Below are 18,828 nucleotides of genomic sequence, written 5' to 3'. Positions count from 1 at the left end.
TCTGAAGCCTCATGTAATTGGTATTGTAGATTATATTCTTTTGTGTGTCTCTTCTTCTTCCCCTTATTTCCCCCACCCCCACCCCCTCACCTGCCCCAGGACCGAACTCAGGGCCTTGTGCTTGCTAGGCAAGCACTCTACCACTGAGCTAAATCCCCAACCCCTTCTTCCCCTTATGATTGTAACAACAACAACAACAAAGAGTTTCCTGCTATTATATTTGTTTCTTCCCTGTGGTATAGGGAATGAGTCCAGGCCATTTCACATGCTAGAGAAGTACTATAATGTTATGCTATACCCCAACTCTTATCATCTTTTTAAAAGTTATAGGTTATAACTTGAATTTCCCTAAGAGGCAGTGACATCTCTGCCTATTTTTGGAATATTCTTGTAAAGTTCCTTTTAAAATTCTCTGCCCTTCTTGTGTGAATCCCCATTCAACATAAAAACATTTTACATGTATGGAGCTGGAAAAATGGCTCAGGTGTTAAGAGCACTGGCTGCTATTCCAACCTGGGTTCAATTCCCAGCACCCACATGGCAGCTCACAACTGTCTCTAACTCCAGTTCTGGAGATATGATACCCTCACATAGACATACGTGCAGGCAAAACACCAATGCACATAATAATAAGTAAATACTTTTTAAAATTTTGCATATAAGTCCCCTTGCTGGATTCTTTCTTGTATCTCAAATGTCTTAATCTGGCTTGCATTTACTCTCTTAATAAATAAAATGAATGAATGAATCATATCTCTAGTAAACACAGAAATAGCTTTTCCCTCATAATCATGAGGATTATTAATGTTTACCATATGAAAAATGAAGAAATTTGATCTCTGAAATATGTGCCAGCAGATAGGAAACAAAATAAGTATGCTAATTGTTGGTTTTAATGCGGAGGCGCTGTGTTATTTATTAAGCTGCCCTGTAACTGTGCGAGAAAGGCCACAAGGCATGACAAAACCCACTATCAGAGTTTTATTAGGAGAAGAGAGGGACAGAAGAGAGCGTGACCATGCCTGTGGAAGACATGTGAAGAGAGAGAGGTGGGGGGAGGAGAAGAAAGGGGAGGAGTCTGTGTCCAGCTTCTTATGGATTCCCCTGCACATGCGCATATGGGCTTCCGGAGCTACACACGCATGCACATAGATTGTGTGATCACTCTGTGCACAATTATGAGATCATGCAGCACACTGACTATGTAGGACATAAGGCCCCTTACTTGTCTACTGAACTTCGCATATGTGGTTATGTAGCTGGGGGAGTGGCCAGGAGTTCCAACACTAATGACCTAATGAATATAAAAATCCTCATGCTAAATTAGAGTAAAAGAGAGATCATGGAAAGGCTTCATATTCTGTTAGCATTGGGTTCTCCTGTGTTAAAACATGATTCCCTGTTTTCAGATTGAAGTAGAAGCAGTCTGTTTTCTTCTTGAAGGCAAATGTTATTTCTGTGTTTTAATATAAATCCATGGGTGTTGAAATTAAAGCAGTAATGTTTTCCATAAGAGAAAAAGAACTTAAGCTTTCATTTTCTTATCACCAAGATGACTAATGTAAAATCTCATTTTTAAATACCTGCTTTTAAATACTTTTTGGTTACCGTGAATGTCTTTGTAATTTGCCACCGAAAGACATGTTCTCCAGAGCACTACAACCTCATTGATCACATGTGTCAGGGACTCAATGATACTCAAACCCATGACATCTAGTAATTCAGTATCTGAGAACTTTAAAGAATAGTGATGCAGATTTAAGGGGAGGGTTAATAATGATTTTTAAAGAAATTAACACATATTTAATGCTTACTGTATAGCAGCCACTGTTTTGTTTTTGGGGGGCGTTTCTTGGTTTTTGTTTGTTTTGGTTCTGGTTTTTTGAGATAGGATTTCTTTGTGTAGTCCTGGCTGTCCTGGAACTCCCTATGTAGACCAAACTGGCCTCGAACTCAGAGATCCACCTACCTTTGCCTCCCAAGTGCTGGGATTAAAGGTGTGTGCCACCATCGCCCAATTTTCTTTTTTTTTTTTAATGTTTAAACTGCTCTTCTCAGGTTAGCCAAGTCAATTAATAAATTATTTAAAGTCACATAGCAAGAAACTCACCAAGCTAGGATACTTGTGAAAACATTATTTGTAAGACAAAAAGATAGACAAAGTCTAATCATTAAAGAGAAGGTAACAAAAATTTGATACTATAGGATAAAATAGTATATGATCAAAATTTTATCTTATTTAGGCCTGATGTGAGATGAGGATAGAGTTTGAGGCCAGACTGAGCTATACTGTGAGACCTTGTTTCCAAAACAAACAAACAAAAAATATTTTGGCTGTTTGATAAGGAAAATTATAAAATTCTCACATAAAGAAAAATCTATCTGGGCCAGGAATGGTGGCACACGCCTTTAATCCCAGCACTCTGGAGGCAGAGGCAGGCAGATAGATCTTTGTGAGTTTCAGGCTAGACTGGTCTGTTTTTCAAATTCCAGGTAAATGAGACCCTGCATATATTTTCTACCTATCACCAGACCAGATTCTGGACAGTCTGTTCCTCCCCACATTTATTTACATTTGGGGGAATATTGCCTTCCCTAGCTTTGGCTGGAGTATACTAACAATGCTGTTGGCAGCTGCTGTGGAATTCTCTCACAGTCGGACTTGAGTAAAATGTGCTCACCTGTCTAGTATAGCACTCCCGCACTTAGGTGTGTAACAACCTAGTGACATCTAAGAACACTCTGGGGCTCTGAGCATCAGGAATAGTGCAACACTTGACATGAGCTGGGTGATTAATGTCCTCCTCTTACAGCTGTAGTCTTTGGCTCCCCCACAGCCCAGGGGTGATTTCAGGTCATCTTTCCTCCTTAATCTTTCACCCATGTCCATGTCTCTCCCTCACCTCCTCTTCTGCATCCCCACCTCCAACTCAGTGCCTTACCTCCAATCCAAGTCCTCAGGAGGAATTCCATCTAAAGCCCAGGAAGAAAGCTTAAAGGGGAGTTGGCAAGATGGTTTGAGCTGGAAATGTTTCTGAAAATAGACTGTCTCCAGATTTACACAGATTGCTGCATTTATTAGATATGAGATGCATCATTTTGAAATGGGAAGAACTGGGAGAAAAATGTTCAAAATGTGAGAACATTCTGTAAATATAGCTATTCCTCCCACTGCCTGAAATAAAGATGGCTAAAACTGGAAGGAATTTTTTTTCTTTGTCTCTTGCATGTCTTGGGCGGGATTGTAAGTGGATCTCTACCTGCCGTCAACCCAGTGTAGATGCAGAAATAGGGGCAGGAATGAAGCAGCAGACTGCCACGAGTCTCAGGACTCAGAGTTTTGAAGAAATGGCCATTATTCCTTCCAGCCCTATTTCAAAGCAAGCTCTGCTCATACCATGGAAAGAATACTTAGTTTTTTCCTTATATTTTCCCTTTTTTTCACATTTCTTTGAAATGATACTGATCTGTGTTTTTGATTTGCTTTTGAAAGATAATATGTGTAAAGTACCTTCCTTTAGTGAAGAGCCATGAAATGCTCACATGTGCTCACTCTCCTAACACAGTTTTTATCTTGTAGCTCTCAGGCTTGACGACCAACATCGTGGACATAATTTTGGCTCATCACTTTGGGCAGGTAAGCACCTGTGCAACCTGAAGAGCTGGGTTTACTGGCTTGTGTGCAAAGCTTTGTTGTGCTCTAGGAAAGAACGAGGTACCTTGCAATCTACTGGATCCTGTAGTCAGAAGGGTATGTGGCCCTGCAAAGGCCAGGCCTGTGGGAGAGGCTTCCCTTAGCCTCAGGGATCTTGGCACTTGGAGAGTGACAAAAAAAACAGCATCTCCCCCACCTGTCCCCTGTGAGCAGAATGCCATCTGTGAATGTTTGACAACACCAGTGCCTCACCAGACATATTTAGAGCTATCAGGAGGTTCAGAAAAGGCTTCACAGAAGTACAGATTTCAGAAGAAGAAGAAGAAGAAGAAGAAGAAGAGGAGGAGGAGGAGGAGGAGGAGGAGGAGGAGGAGGAGGAGGAGGAAGAAAAGTAAAGAACTCTAAAATGTTATTGTGAGGGGAGCTTAGAGATGATTATATTCAGCCCTCAGGAACTGGTGGACACTGAAATCTCCAGCAGGGGTGACTGTGGTCCTGTGGATAATTGTTGGTGGGGATTTGCCTCCTGTCCTGTTTTCAAAGGGAAAAGTGAGTGATAGAGAAACTGAGCAGTGAGATCAAGAGCTGTGAGGTACCTGGAGTGTGGAGGAACAGTTACAGCGAGGGGTAAAGGCTGGTCAGCCTGCATACCTACTTCTAAAGACGCCTATAGGAACATGGAAGGTTAGAATAGATCGAGTTGGTATTACCTGCTGCTTATGTATGAATTAAGTGTTTTGTCTTGTGTATATAGTGTAAGCCTGTGTCCTCTGGATAAACATCCAATGCTCTCAACCACTGAACCATCTCTCCAGCACCTTTGGCTTTATTTTAAGATAGGGAAACAAAGGGCAGAAACACAGCATAATATTTCACCATTGTCCACACGGAAAATAATGGAGCTGACCTTTGATTCAAAGTCCAGCTCCAAAGTAATAGTCTTTCCTTCATTGTTTTCTTTTTTTCATCACATTTTATCAGTGTAACAAATTTATTTTAGAGAAAGGAGCTTATATAGGCTTATTACAGAAAATCTGCAACCCATCTCATTTCCTGTTTCTTATAGGCAGTCACTCTTTAAGTCTTCTGATTCCTCCCTCTCTTGCCTCTGAGACAGTGCCTTATGCCCAGGCATGGCCTCAAACTGGGATCCTCTTCCTTCTGCCTTCCAAGTGCTGGGATTTTAATCTCATTCTTTTGTTGATGGGTGGCCTCCATCCTATTGTTTTATTAATAAAGGAGACATAATTCACATATACTGCGATGCACACACTGTAAGTGCATGTCTCTGACCTTTGTCCTATGTATTCACATGTAGCTACCATATATATTATTGTATAGAATATTTCTATCAGCCAAAAAGGTTCTCTTGTATTCTTCCTAGTCACTAATCCCCCTAAACAAAGTACCCACTATTCTATTACCTCTCTTCTTTACTTTGCCTGTTTTTGAACTTGAAATAAGTAAAATCATAGTGTATAGTGTCTGGGCCTGACATTTTTGGCTCTATGTAACTGTCCTTAGTATATGCCATTCCATATACCAGTTGGTGCCCTCATTTGACACAGAATATGGAACTGAACTATGGATGAGTCAAATAGAAAAGATGTTAGCCATTCAGTGTATCTGTGCATTAGTAAATCCTAAGCTTCACCCCAAGTCCCCTCATGAGCGGAAAGGCTATTGCCACTGAAAATACAAACCAAATAAGATGGACTTGTTCTGCAGCCCAGTTTACTGGTGTTTTCTTTCACTTATTCTAGGAGGAACTGCAGGCCAATTTGGACCTCATTCAAACCTACAGACTGCACATTGCCCAAGACATCAACCAAGAAAATCTCCAACTCTTCCTCAGTTCCTATAATGGGTAGAGTTGTTTCTCATTCCTTCAGTTAACTGTGTAGTCCAGCTCTAAAATCTGCGTAACTTCTAAGAAAGCAGAGAGGAGAAATAATCTACTGCCATTGTTGTATTGCCTGTGCTGTTTGACCATTCTAGGGTGGAAGAGCTATAAGGCCGATTTTAGAAAGAGCTTGAAAGAAGTAAACAGTGAGTTCTAAAAAGAGTTGTAGTTTCTAGATTGTCCTGAGGAAGAAAAAAGAAAGCTAACTTACATATATTCAAGAAAAGCAAATAATCATGGGGACCTGAAGGGAAGCACATGTAGGAAGACACTGGAGAGAACACTAGGGCTTGATTTTGATTCTGTTTGCTGATATCTCATCATGAAGCAGGCAGAGTAACATGTGGATGTAAGTCAACTCCTTTTTCCTTGAGTGTTTCAAACTTTACTTTCCTGTCTATTCCTGTCGGAGGGTAGGCTGAGGAGAGAGCACTGGTTCCTACCCTAGTGGTAGTTTTCCAAAGAGGGAATGTGGTGGGAAAGGCTGCATTTGTCAGCTCTGAGTTTGCAGAGTTACACACCCAGTAAGGTGCAATGCTAAATTCTGAATCTGGTCTGGAGAGCTTTCCTGCTTTTAATTGAAATGAAAAAGATAAGAGCTCTATGCAAAGCTATTGTAAGTATAACCCTCTTCCCAAATAAAAGTATGCCATTCCCTCCTCCTAAGGGGCTCATTCCTACAGACCACTTGGAAAATTCGTTAGACTTGAGGATTTCAGTATTGCTCTTGTTTGAGTTTTAAAGTTCTCCCCCTTTTTAGCATCCCATAAAATCCCTGTTCCTGCTCTCTAGCATGCAGGGTGCCATGGAAACAGCCTCAGGAGAACCCTCAGGGCCCTTCCATCCTCAGGTGTGAAGAAAAGACCTAGACTGTCATACTCTGGATTACATGTCCAGAAAACACATGAAGGGCCATGATTTTCCTGCAAATGATACTGATTCTGTTTGGTTTGTCTAGACGCAGAGACCTGGAAATTGAAAGACCTATACTGGGCCAAAATGATAACAGGTTGAAAACATTAAAGTAAGTCCCTGAGTCTCCCCACTGAATGGCTGTGTATCTGCCTGTCATGACAAATCCATTGTCCACAGTGTTTGTGCTTATTTGCTGACTGACTCCTCTTCTTTCTCATGTTCCTAGGTGTTCTACTTTACTGGTGGTGGGGGACAATTCACCTGCTGTGGAGGCTGTGGTAAGTATGTCCTGATGTGAGCAGGCTGGGATTAAAGTGTAGTCAAATGTATGTGGCAGGCACACCACTGACAGTGTGTCATGGAAACATGACCACATAGGGTCATGCTGTATCTAATTGCACCTACCAGGTTTTACTGTTACATGTTTTGAAAATAATTCCTCAGCTGTCACCAGGTCTCATCAGATTGATTAGTGTGGGTCTTGACGGTGTGCTGCTGTCCATTCTGTGGCAGTTATTGTCAGATTTTCGGCACTCAGCCTTCCACTTATGGGAAGTTAACCACCACAAACTCAGCAAATAAGAAGGTTGCAGAGGGGGCTGGAGAGATGGCTCACAGATTAAGAGCACTGCTTGTTCTTCCAAAGGTCCTGAGTTCAATTCCCAGCAACCACATGGTGACTCACAACCATCTGTAATGAGATCTGGTGCTCTCTTCTGGCCTGCAGGGATATGTGCAGACAGAACACTGTATACATAATAAATAAATAAATCCTTAAAATATATTTAAAAAAAATAAAGAAGAAGAAGGTTGCAGAGGGCCTGTAACGCTTTTTCTTGTGTTGACTTAAATAGCATGTTCATTTATTTTTTAAAAGTATAGTTTAGCCAAATAAATAAGGCCTTTTTATCTTATTTCCACACTCTCTTTTTTTGAGAGGAGGGGCCTCATCCAAAACACAGAGTAGACACTCCTCTAATCACCCAATTAGACCTGACTCCCTGGCCAGAGCCCCATATGCCTCTGGTGGTGGGGACCTGAGAGGTGGCCCTGGGACTATCCAGGAGAAGCTCCACGGGTGCTACTTCAGGATTGACACCTGGCTTTGTTCACTAAGTCAGCATCGTTTTGAGCATCCCCTATTTGTTCAGGGCTGAGGAGTAACAGATCTATTTGGGGATTTGGAAAATGCATAGATGTGTCAGAGACCAGTGATTGAGGCTGGGAATGTAGCTCAAGGCAGAGCACTCACATGTAAGGCCCTGGGTTCAGTCTCCTGCCCTGCAAGAAAACACACTGGGCCCTGGTGATTGTGGTTAGTTAAACATGGAAACACGGTCAATTGTATGAATTACAAAGTAGTAGATAAAGAAAAGCATGCTTTATTATGCTAAATCCAGACATGGAAATTGATTTCTTAGAAAATATTTATAGCTTATCCACTATATTCCGAGCACTGTGACTAGCCATTAGATACCCATTTTAAAATTCTACCTGTAGAATCATTGCATATGCTGTAGAAAAATGGTGCATTTATCACAACCTGCATTGTCATTCACATAGAGCAAATGAAACCTCTGATTGATCTTGGCTTTTAGATCACCTCCTGATTTTAGAGGAGTTTTGTATACCTGCCCATCAGCAATCCCAAGATCCAAAGTTCACCTGGATTGCTGATTCTTGCCTAGGTAACTAGAGCCACTCCCGACGGGCCACTGCCTCTTCAATATGCACACATGCCACTGCCCTGCTAACCACTCAGACCTTGTCACCTCAGAAACCCTCTGCCTTCCACAGTGAGCTCCAGTCTGCCCTGACTTTGCCTCTGTGCATCTGCACTTGACACTCGCCACTCTAGTGACACGGGAACTGCACGACCCTCCTTTCTCTGCCTCCGGAAGTCCCCAGACACCCACCTTTCCTTCTTGTCTATCTCTGCCTTTCTCTGCCTCCGGAAGTCCCCAGACACCCACCTTTCCTTCCTGTCTATCTCTGCCTTTCTCTGCCTCCGGAAGTCCCCAGACACCCACCTTTCCTTCTTGTCTATCTCTGAAAATCCTACCTGGCTTTCCATGTGTTCATTCCACACAGCTGTGAAGTTTTCAAAGCTATTTCATTTTCTTTTATGGTATATATTCCAGATATATATTATCACAGGTTTTATGTGTATATTCTTAGAAAACATAAGGGAAAGCTGTTTGATTGAGTGAGCCATAAACTATTGTCCTTTTAGAGCTGGAGGTATATAGCTCAGTGATGGAGCATGTGCTCCAAGATTATCTTCCCAAAATATTTTCTTTGAGGTCCCTGCCTTCATAGATAGGATACAAGATCCCATACATGGAGATGTACCAAGCTGTCGTCCCTGATTTTGCTGACCATTGCAAGGGAACAGTCACAGAAGAATTCAGCTTCACACTGGGGAGCCAGAAGAGTCAGTGGTTGGGGAGGGGGCAGCCCTCCACTCTAGGCAGGAGGGACTGAGCAGGGAAGTGGAGACAATGCACAGGCCCAGCTGATAGGCCATTGGTGCTGGGACAGCATGGAGGAGATCCCAGCAGGACAGGGCCACAGTCTTCTTTGTCTCTTGGAAAAGGAATGTCACAGCCAGCAGGAAAAGCTTTTAGATTCAACATGTTGTTCATTAAAAGACTGAAAGCATCAGAAAAGGAAATGGCAAAATTTTAGATGAACTCTGAACCATCAGACAAAGTGCCTCACACATGACATCTAATCTCTTTGGCTTATAAGATCACTGGGATGGTAATTCTAGCAATTTATAAAATTGTTTTGTTTTTTTCAGGTTGAATGTAATTCTCGCCTCGACCCTATAAATACAACTTTGCTAAAGGTAATGTGTCTTCTTTCACAGCCAAACGTTTGTGATAAATTAGATACGCTTCAACTCTGTGTTTTCATGCAGAAAGGATAATTCTCTTCACTCTGCTCATGGGCACTTGTGTGTTCTCTCTCTCTCTCTCTCTCTCTCTCTCTCAGAATAAGAAAAATATATTAATTACATTTATGTATTTATCGGTAGTAGACACCATGTGCCAAGACACACAAGGACAAGTTACAGAAGTCAGTTCTCTCCTTCCACCACATGGGTCTCAAGGATGGGACTCAGGTTGTCAGGGTGGGCTGCACTGGCTGCAAGCACTTTTATCCTCTGAATCCTCTCACCAGCCCAAAGAATATATTTTCTAAATTCTCATATATTTTCTAAATTCTCATATCTTGTCCACTAAAAAAATATGTTGTAAAATACTAGTGTCCTTTTTCCCTATATTTTTTTAGATCATAAGATCAGAGGAGCTAGAGGTCTGAGCATGGTGGTACATGCCTTTAATCCCAGCACTCAGGAGATACAAGTGCATCTCTGCCTGGGCTACATAGAGATACCCTGTCTGGGAAAAAAAAAAAGAAGAAGAAGAAGAAGAAAGAAAGTTGGGATGGTGGCCTGTGCCTAATAATTCCAACTGGTAGGAGGCTAAGGCAGGATTGCTGTGAGTTTAAAGCCAGCCTGAGCTCTATAATGAGTTCCAGGCTATCCTGAACTACAAAACAAACAAACAAAGATTAGAAGATATTTATAGCCCTATATTTGTTTTCCTCCATTTATGTCATAAACATTTAGTGAACGTACAAAATTACAAGAGCTAAGGTAGTATTGGGAATGCTTTATATCCTGAGTCCTGTTGTATTTTTAAGGAAACTTCTAAGAATTTCTTAATGATAAGGGGTACATTTTTTTCTCTTCGGCCTCCTTGGACTCGTTAAAAGTTTCCAGATTATCAAGATTCACCCTCGACAGGTAGTAATAGTGCACACCTTTAATCCCAGCACTTGGGAGGCAGAGGTAGGTGAATATATGAGTTCAAGGCCAGCCTGGTCTACAGAGTGAGTTCCAGGACAGCCAAGTCAGAGAAACCCTGTCTCAAATAAAAAATTCACCCTCATGAAGTGTCCCCTACAGACGTTCTGGCTGAGTGTTGTCAGAACTGGAGTCTCTGCTCATGTGTTTGGGGAACTGGCCTGCTGCTCTGCTGCCACTGTTCTGTCTCCCTCCGCATGACTCCTGCCTTCTTCCGTCTCTCTCCAGTGTGTGTGAAGGGCAAGCACTGTCACCAGCAGCAGCATTAGTTCTCAGAACACACTTAGTGCTTGGAGCTGCGCAACTCACGGTGCTCTGGACTCCCCATGACGGATGGCCTTCTCTAAAATACAGATAAAAAAGTTTATGGTTTCAGATTTAATTTTTACAAAGTATAGTGGTGTGTGTCTCAAAAACCAGACTTGGGAGGCAGAGAACCAGGAGTTGAAGTTCATCCTCAGCTACATGCCAAGTTTAGGCCAGATTGGCCTTCATGAGACTCTAGCTCACAAAACCATGGGCCAGCTAGATGGCTCCACAAGTAAAGGCATTTGCTGCCAAGCATGACGACCTGAGTTTGATCCCCAGATCTCATGTGGTAGAGGAGAACTGACCCCCACCAGAGGCTTTGACCTCCACACACACCAGGCAGGATATGCATACACACACACAAACCTAAGAAATGGAGCTTTTAAAATTTAATGAAAACTATCGGGCTGGAGAGGAGGCTCGTTGGTTAAGAGTGCATCCTACTCTTGAAGAGGACCCAAGAGAGGAACCAAAGTTCCCAGTACCCATGTCCCAAGGCACACAGCTGCCTGTAAGTCCAGCTTCAGGGAATCTGATACCTCTGACCTCTGCAGGCAACCCGCACTCATCTGCATAGACATAAATGTAATTTTATTTTATTTTTTTAAGATTTATTTTATTGTTATTTTTAAATACATTAATGTGTGTGTGTGTGTGTGTGTGTGTGCGCGCGCGCAGTGCTTGATGGATGTGAGCCCCCTGGACGTGAACCTCCTGACAGGATGCTGGGAACCAAACTCTGGAAGAGTAGTAGTAAGTGCTCTTAACCAGTGAGCTCATACACGTAGTTTTTTTTTGTGTGTGTTTCTTGTTTGTCTGTTTTTTGAGACAAGGTCTCACTATGTAGCTCTAGCTGACCTGGAGCTTACTATATAGACCAGACTCACTTTGAACTTAGAGATCTGCCTACTTCTGCCTCCTGTGTGCTGGGTCTAAAGTTGTGCACCACCATGCTTACCCATACATACACATAATTTTAAGTGAAAAACTCAGTTGTCAAAGAATAAATAATATTTTTTTAAGAAAGAAAAACTCCAATTAGTTTTCCACTGCAGTAGCCATGAAGGTTTATTTCTGGGCACACACACTTATTCACAATAGCCTAGAGCAGAGGAGACGTCTCCTGTGGCAGATGGAACAGATACTCGGAAGTATCTGATGGTCGATGTGTGACATAGTTTTTCTTGGGCTAGCGATGCACTTCAGAGGGTACCTAGTGTGTATGAGGTCCCATCATTGCAAAAAAGAAAATATATGTAGTTTTCCCACATTCTCTGCATATAGGGCCTGTTTTATGGTTCTAATCAATCATGTGTTTGGTTTATTTTTATTTTGTTTCTTTTTCTAATTTTTTTTCCGGGTGTTTTTTTTTTTGTTTTTGTTTTTTTATTATTATTATTTTTCAAGACAGGGTTTCTCTGTGTAGTTTTGGTGCCTGTCCTGGATCTCGCTCTGTAGACCAGGCTGGCCTCGAGCTCACAGAGATCCACCTGCCCCTGCCTCCAAAGTGCTGGGATTAAAGGCATATGTCACCACGCCTGCCTCAGACATGATATTTTCTGGTCACACTCTTCTCCCTACCCTTTATTATGCCTTTGCCATACCCATAAGCCTCCCCCACCCCCATATCCCAACAAGTTCCCACCCCACTTTCATGTTTTGTTTTGTTTTTTACTTTGTAACCCACTGGGCTTAACCAGGCCATCCACATGGGCATGTGGAGCTATGGAGCTAGCCACCAGAGCGTGAGCAAGTCACCAGTGCCCACACCACCAAAGACAGTGACTGCCTCTCCACCAGCAGCCCTTCAACTCCCCTTCTTCTCTTTTTCTTCCTTCCTTCCTCCCTTCTTTCCTTTCTTTCTTTCTTTTTTTAGAAACAGTAGCTCTCTGTATAGTCAAGACTTGCCTGGAATTCACTATATAACCTGGGTGGCCTTGCCCCAGATGTACAAGGCTTGCATTATAGGCATGTGCAACAATGTCTTACTACTAACCAGTTTTTAGCTTCTAAACTTTGCAAAAATCTCAGCCCATACTAGTTTGGTCTGTTTTATATTTGTCAGGTTAAATGGTTGCTTCTCATGCTTGTTTTTCTCAAATTGTTCCTTCTTAACCTCAAATTCTTATGCTTTCTGTGGTATTCTCCTGTCTTAAATAATGGCTCACATTTAAAGAAAGTGTTAATTCCAGCAATGAAACAGGGATTCATATAGGTTGGTTTAAGACAGGGTTTCTCTGTGTAACAGCCCTGGCTGTCCTGGAACTCACTCTATAGACCAGACTGACCTCAAACTCAGAAATCTACCTACCTCTGCCTCCCAAATGCTGGGATTAAAGTTGTGTGCCACCACTACCTGGCTGAGGATTCATATAGCTTTAAATCATTATTTTATTTTATGTGTATGAGTGTTTTATGTGTGTGCATGTGGGGTGTGTGTGTGTGTGTGTGTACACCATGTGCTTGGCTGGTGTGAGGTCAGAAGAGGGTATCGAATGCTCTAGATCTGGAATTATAATTGTGAGCTGCCATGTGGGTGCTAGGAATTGAACCCAGGATCTCTGGAAGAACAGCAGGTACTTGCTGTAACTACTGAGCCATCTCTTTAGACCCTTCATACCCCTTTAAATAGAGGCAAGTCAGCCAAGTAGCCTCTCTCTGAGGTCAGTTCACATCAGCGGGAAGGAGTACACTGGTTTCTGTTGGGCAAACATGCAATGGGAACAGTCTTGAGCGCAGGCTGGCAGCTGCTACGTCTCTGTCGCAGTGTTAGAAATACGAGTTCTCCAGCCTCATTGCAGAATCCTGGGGGTAATATCCAAAAGTCAGGAGTAAACAGGGAATTCCAGAGCACACTAGCAAAGCTCTGAGACTGCGTGATGAAAACCCTTCAAAAGTAAAGAACAGTACCACCAGATCCAGCTTGGGGAGGGCATAGACAGGTCTCCACTCCTCATGGCGTCACACCCCTTTGTCATAAAGACAATGAAGAGATGAAGGGAATTATAAAGCAGGCATGGTGACCCATGCCTGTGCCCAAGTACTTAAAGGCAAGAAGTGGAGGACTAAGCAACACAGGAAACCCTCACTGTAGCTGGAGTTTTCCTGCCTGGCCCACAGTCAGGACAAATCTCTTTCACCTGCCAGTCCCACAGCCGCTCAAACCCGACCAAGTAAACACAGAGACTTATATTGCTTACAAACTGTATGGCCGTGGCAGGCTTCTTGCTAACTGTTCTTACAGTTTAAATTAATTCATTTACATAAATCTATCCCTTGCCACATGGCTCGTGGCTTACCAGGATCTTCACATGCTGTTTGTCATCATGGTGGCGGCTGGCAGTATCTCTCTGACTCAGCCTTCCACTTCCCAGCTTTATTCTCCTCCTTGCCCCGCCTATACTTCCTGCCTAGCCAACGGCCAATCAGTGTTTTATTGATTAATTAGCAACACATTTGCCATACATCCCACAGCACCTCACCCTGACCTCTTAGCAGGAAAACAGGACCTTACACAGCAGAAAGCATTGAGACATGGGAGCATATTGTTTGAGGGCTGTGAAAGTAAGCTTCTTTGGACACAGGCAGAGCCAGGATGGAAGTTGTAGCTGATAGCACTGTCAGCCTAACAAGAAACACCTGCACAGTCCTGAAAGCCAGGCCTGACAGCCTGGGAATGAAAAGCAATGGATGTGTCTCTCAGGTTTCAGTCCAAGGGTATTGCCAGCATCAAGACTGCATAGAGTGCACTGAAGTGATGCAAAGATGGATGCAGTTGAGCATCAGGGAGACCACAGTTCCTTCCTGACCCTTTCTGTGCAGCCCTGGCTGTCACAGAGATCTGCCTGCCTCTGCCTCCTGAGTGCTGGGATTAAAGGTGTGAGCATACTGCCCAGCCATTCCTGACCTCTTTGAAAGGACTTGGGATGCTGAGAGCATTCCCCTTAGTGGAGGTCCTGCTGACTTAGGTGTTCTTCCTCTTCTAGATGGCAGACTGTGGAGGACTGCCCCAAGTAGTTCAGGTAAGAAAGCGAACATAATAACTACTCTCTCTCTCTCTCTCTCTCTCTCTCTCTCTCTCTCTCTCTCTCTCACTCTCACTCTCACTCTCACTCTCACTCTCACTCTCACTCTCCTCTCTCATTGCTACCTCTCTACTTAGGTACAAATTAATGCCTTCTTTGTTTGTTCCCCCAGCCTGGGAAGCTCACCGAGGCCTTCAAGTACTTTTTGCAGGGAATGGGCTACAGTGAGTAGTATGTTTTCTATTTAGCAGAAATTTATGGATAATAGGATACATTTACCATCTGGGAGACCACAAGTCTCAGGACATAGCCCATCTGCTAGTAAGCCTTTAAGTAGAAAACAAGAGAGTATGGAGCATTCACCCATCTGTGCATGTGTTTAAGTTAGACTGACAGCTAATATATATTCTCAGACTAAGGTAATTCTTTTTCTGTTTGTTTGTTTTGTTTTATTTTTCAAGACAAGGTTTCTCTGTGTAGACTGGCTGTCCTGGAACTCACTCTGTAGACCAGAGTGGCCTCAAACTCAGAGATCCACCTGCCTCTCCCTCCTGAGTGCTGGGATTAAAGGCATATGTCACCACACCTGGCTCTGAGAAGTGATTTTATAGCATACTGAGGCTCCAGAATGTTTAGCTTGCCTCCTGGGGAAACCAACCATAAGCAGCATAGCCATGATTGAAATCTCAGAAGTCTGACCAGGCCCACATTAACCACTGAAGCTTTGGCTGCCTTAGCCATGAATTAGATCTTGTGATTTATATCTGAACCCAGCAGGTTTTACCTGGCCCACAGAACGTAGTAGATACTCCAGGAGAAAAGGACAGTGTCCTTTGTGAAGTGTGTTCTGCCGTGAGATAAGCTGGTAGTGTTTCCAGCACATCCATGTCATGTGCTGCTGTATTGGGCTCCTACTTCTTCCTCCCCTGAGCTTTTTCCTTTGTCACAGAAACACACACTTCTCTCGGAGGAAATAAATAAATACCTTTAGCCCCAGACAGAGCTCTTTACCCAGCAAGCAGGTTTTCCATCTTTGGTGCCCATTCGATAATGACCATTGGCGAGCTGCCTCGGAAGCTGGGCCCTAGGTTCAGACCTGTAGCTTCCAGGAAGACCATGTGTGTCTTGTCTAGAGTGGCTATGTTGTCCCTGTCTGTGAGCTACTACCAACCGAGCCCACACACATGGCCCTCTGGCTCACCAGGAGGAGAAGTCCTCTCCTAGCCTAGTCTCATCCTCTCTCCAGAAAAATACCTAGTCATGCAGCTGACTTCTAAACCAGGGTAGGTGGGGTGCCTGCCTGTGAAGTGAGGATGGAACAGCTGCTTTTGTCTGTTTAGAGAAGTGACATTAAAGGTGGTGCTTAAGCACCAATGCTCTTCTCTAGGACCTTGAGAGGAACTTTCATCCCTGGCTCAGTATCCTGTCAGCATCTTCTAGGCAGCCAAAGTTGTCACTTAGCTCTTGTGGGTCACTAACCTGCCTTTTCCTGTGTCCATCCTGCTTCCAGTCCCGTATGTGCAGCTCAGTCACCTCAGCAGCGAGTCAGGTACCTTCCTGTGCTGGCCCTGCCCGCCTCCCAACCATGCTCTTCCTGCTGCATTGGCTGCCTGCAGCATGTCCGCGGTTTCCCTGTGCAGTGAGAGCCCGATAGAACAGGGCTCAGTGTGTTCTAAGAGTTGACCCTGCAGATCAGGCCTGGTCCTGTAAGAAAAGAGGATTCTACTGAACTGCAGGCCTCCTCTCGGTCCTCAGCCAGGGTGACAGTGGCAGCTAAAGCACAATTCGGGGAGGGGATCCCCACCACCACCTACTTCCTAGTCCGTGAAGTGAGCCCTAGACAGGAATCAAAAGGGCCTGCAGCCTTGACTCTAGGTAGAAGTGTTAGCATCTGTGTCCAGAGACCACCACAAAGATGGAATGACAGCAGGGACAGTGACTGATGATCCAGAATAATAGGCAGTGAGTTCTGTCAGGTAAAGCCCTGTCCAGGCCATGCTGAAATTAACAGTAACAAAATAGGTGTCTAAATTAAACAACCCCAGAGTCAGTCCCCTCTCAACCCCTGACCCCCAACAGCCTGTTCCTCATCCCTGTATAGTCATCAGCTCCAGAACACCTTCGCTCCCTCTACCCATCTGTGTCTCCTCCCCAGAGGGCAACAGTAGCCTGTGGACACGGATGGTAGTCTTGTTGTATCGGGCTTGCACTGTGTTTGTGAAACACCTTCCTACTTGTGTGGTTTGTCATTCTTTCTTTTGGTTTAGTCTTGCATGCACTGCAGGTTTTGGTCACCAGTATGTGTTCCCAAAGCCACCTTCCTAATCACTGTATGAATGGCGTGGGCCAAGCTAAGAGGCTTTACTCCGCCCTTAGGGTTTCCCATCATACTCTGAAGTAGAATCTGGGGAGAATCGAGGTGCAGGGGATCAGAGCAGCCTTGCATACAGCCACTCATCTGGAGCAAATAGTGCAAAGTGGGGGTACCTCTTCTGTCATCCTGGGTGTCATGTTAGGTGGGCTGGGAAAGGTAGAGTCTTTGGTGAAACTTGTAGAGTACCAGAGCTTCATTGAACTCTTAATATCCTGCTTCTTTATTACAGTACCGTCTGCCAGCATGACCCGGCTCGCCCGATCACGAACCCACTCCACCTCGAGTAGCATTGGCTCTGGAGAAAGTCCCTTTAGCAGGTCTGTGACCAGCAATCAGTCAGATGGAACTCAAGAATCCTGTGAGTCCCCTGATGTCCTGGACAGACACCAGACCATGGAGGTGTCTTGCTAAGCAGATGCTACTCCCTGGACCATGCAAGTCCCTCCTCCTTGAAATGACCACTCCATAATAGAACATTTCATCCTGTCAGCTGGCCTCCACTTTCACTCATGCATGGCCACAGAACCTTTCTCTAATAGCCTGGACTTACCATTCTCTCTACACACCCCTTTTTGTATATACCAAGAACCACACCCATGTCATTACTGTAACATTCCAACATCTTGATCCGATCTGATCTCCATATCTTCTCTTGCCAGCCTTTCCCTATGCTCCCTCAAATATGTACCTGACGAGATTCTTTGATTCCCAACTCCATGTGTGTGCGAGCACGCGTGTCTGTGTCTGTGTGTGCATAGTTCTGTGATTTTAGACATGCTTTCTTGTAGCGCTTCTGCAAAGGGACTTTTTTGCATTCTTAGTGGCGTTTTAAAGGGAAATATGCAGAGCAGATATCTGGATGGCTTGGACCACAAGATTGGATTTTGGTTCCACTTGGACAATATTTGCAGTGATTTCAGGAGAGAGCAGGTCTGAGGGATGTGGGGACTGTAGTTACTGTATGGACCATTGATTAGCTGTGACCAGTAAGAGTCACCTGTTACACAGATAGGCAAGGTGGCAGTCACCTTTCTTGTCCAAGTGGATTCATACATACCATTGTTTAAGTTAGAAGAAGGGATCTGAAACCCATAAATGATGTCTGTACACCATGGAGTTTTCTCCAAAGAATTGGCGTAAGCTCTAGATTAGCCAAGGAAGATGGAAAACAAAACGCCAGGCTCCACTCTGCAGACAGAAGTGCTGTCCCTGTAGCATCTGATACCACTTCCCAGACACCCACACATCTGCAGGTCTGGATGGAGAGTTTTTCTCCATCCCTCTGTCCCATAGAAGGGGACAGCATGATTTAAAATAACATCGATGGTGAGGGTCTTAATGAGGTAGAGGAGGAATCATTAACACATCACCATGATAAGTAAGTGTAGCCTAGGTTTCAGCAAACATTAATGGAAACCAAGTCACATTGAAGTGGAACCCATTTCTGGGAAAGTTTTAAGCGTGCAGTGTCCCTTTATAGGAGGGAAGGGGACAATCTCAGGGCAGCCCTGTCCAGGTTGTCGGTGAGGGATCATACCAGCCAGGGAGACCCTCTGGGAGAAAGCTGCCACACAGCAAGGACTCTTCTCTTGGAAGTATCCAGATGTGAGCCCAGCCAGGGTCATGTGGTTCCAAATCTGAGGAAGAGGTTTTTCACACACGCCTTGCTTTCTGCTAAGATAAGGAAGGTGTCACTCTGCCAGAGTGTGACTTTTTACAGATTAAATAAAGCTGTATATGTCTCATTGTTCCCTGGCTGCTGGTGTCATTTCT

General features: G+C 44.0%; 1 protein-coding gene across 2 annotated transcripts in view; it reads left to right on the top strand.

The window, feature by feature from the left end:
* Window positions 1-17,767, top strand: part of LOC131909880 (protein NDRG3) — a 66,889-nt gene extending 49,122 nt beyond the window's left edge. For both annotated transcript variants that reach the window (XM_059261783.1, XM_059261784.1), the window contains 8 exons: window positions 3,581-3,637; window positions 5,419-5,522; window positions 6,517-6,582; window positions 6,700-6,751; window positions 9,277-9,324; window positions 14,643-14,678; window positions 14,854-14,905; window positions 17,285-17,767. In XM_059261783.1, coding sequence (XP_059117766.1) covers window positions 3,581-3,637; window positions 5,419-5,522; window positions 6,517-6,582; window positions 6,700-6,751; window positions 9,277-9,324; window positions 14,643-14,678; window positions 14,854-14,905; window positions 17,285-17,466 — 597 coding nt within the window. In that variant the 3' untranslated portion in view covers window positions 17,467-17,767. The remainder of the gene's footprint in view (window positions 1-3,580; window positions 3,638-5,418; window positions 5,523-6,516; window positions 6,583-6,699; window positions 6,752-9,276; window positions 9,325-14,642; window positions 14,679-14,853; window positions 14,906-17,284) is intronic.
* Window positions 17,768-18,828: the final 1,061 nt, after the last annotated feature.

This window comes from Peromyscus eremicus, chromosome 4 (assembly GCF_949786415.1).
Source record: "Peromyscus eremicus chromosome 4, PerEre_H2_v1, whole genome shotgun sequence".
NCBI classification, from domain to species: Eukaryota; Metazoa; Chordata; class Mammalia; order Rodentia; family Cricetidae; genus Peromyscus; species Peromyscus eremicus.
This window is presented reverse-complemented; position numbering and strand designations above follow the sequence as displayed.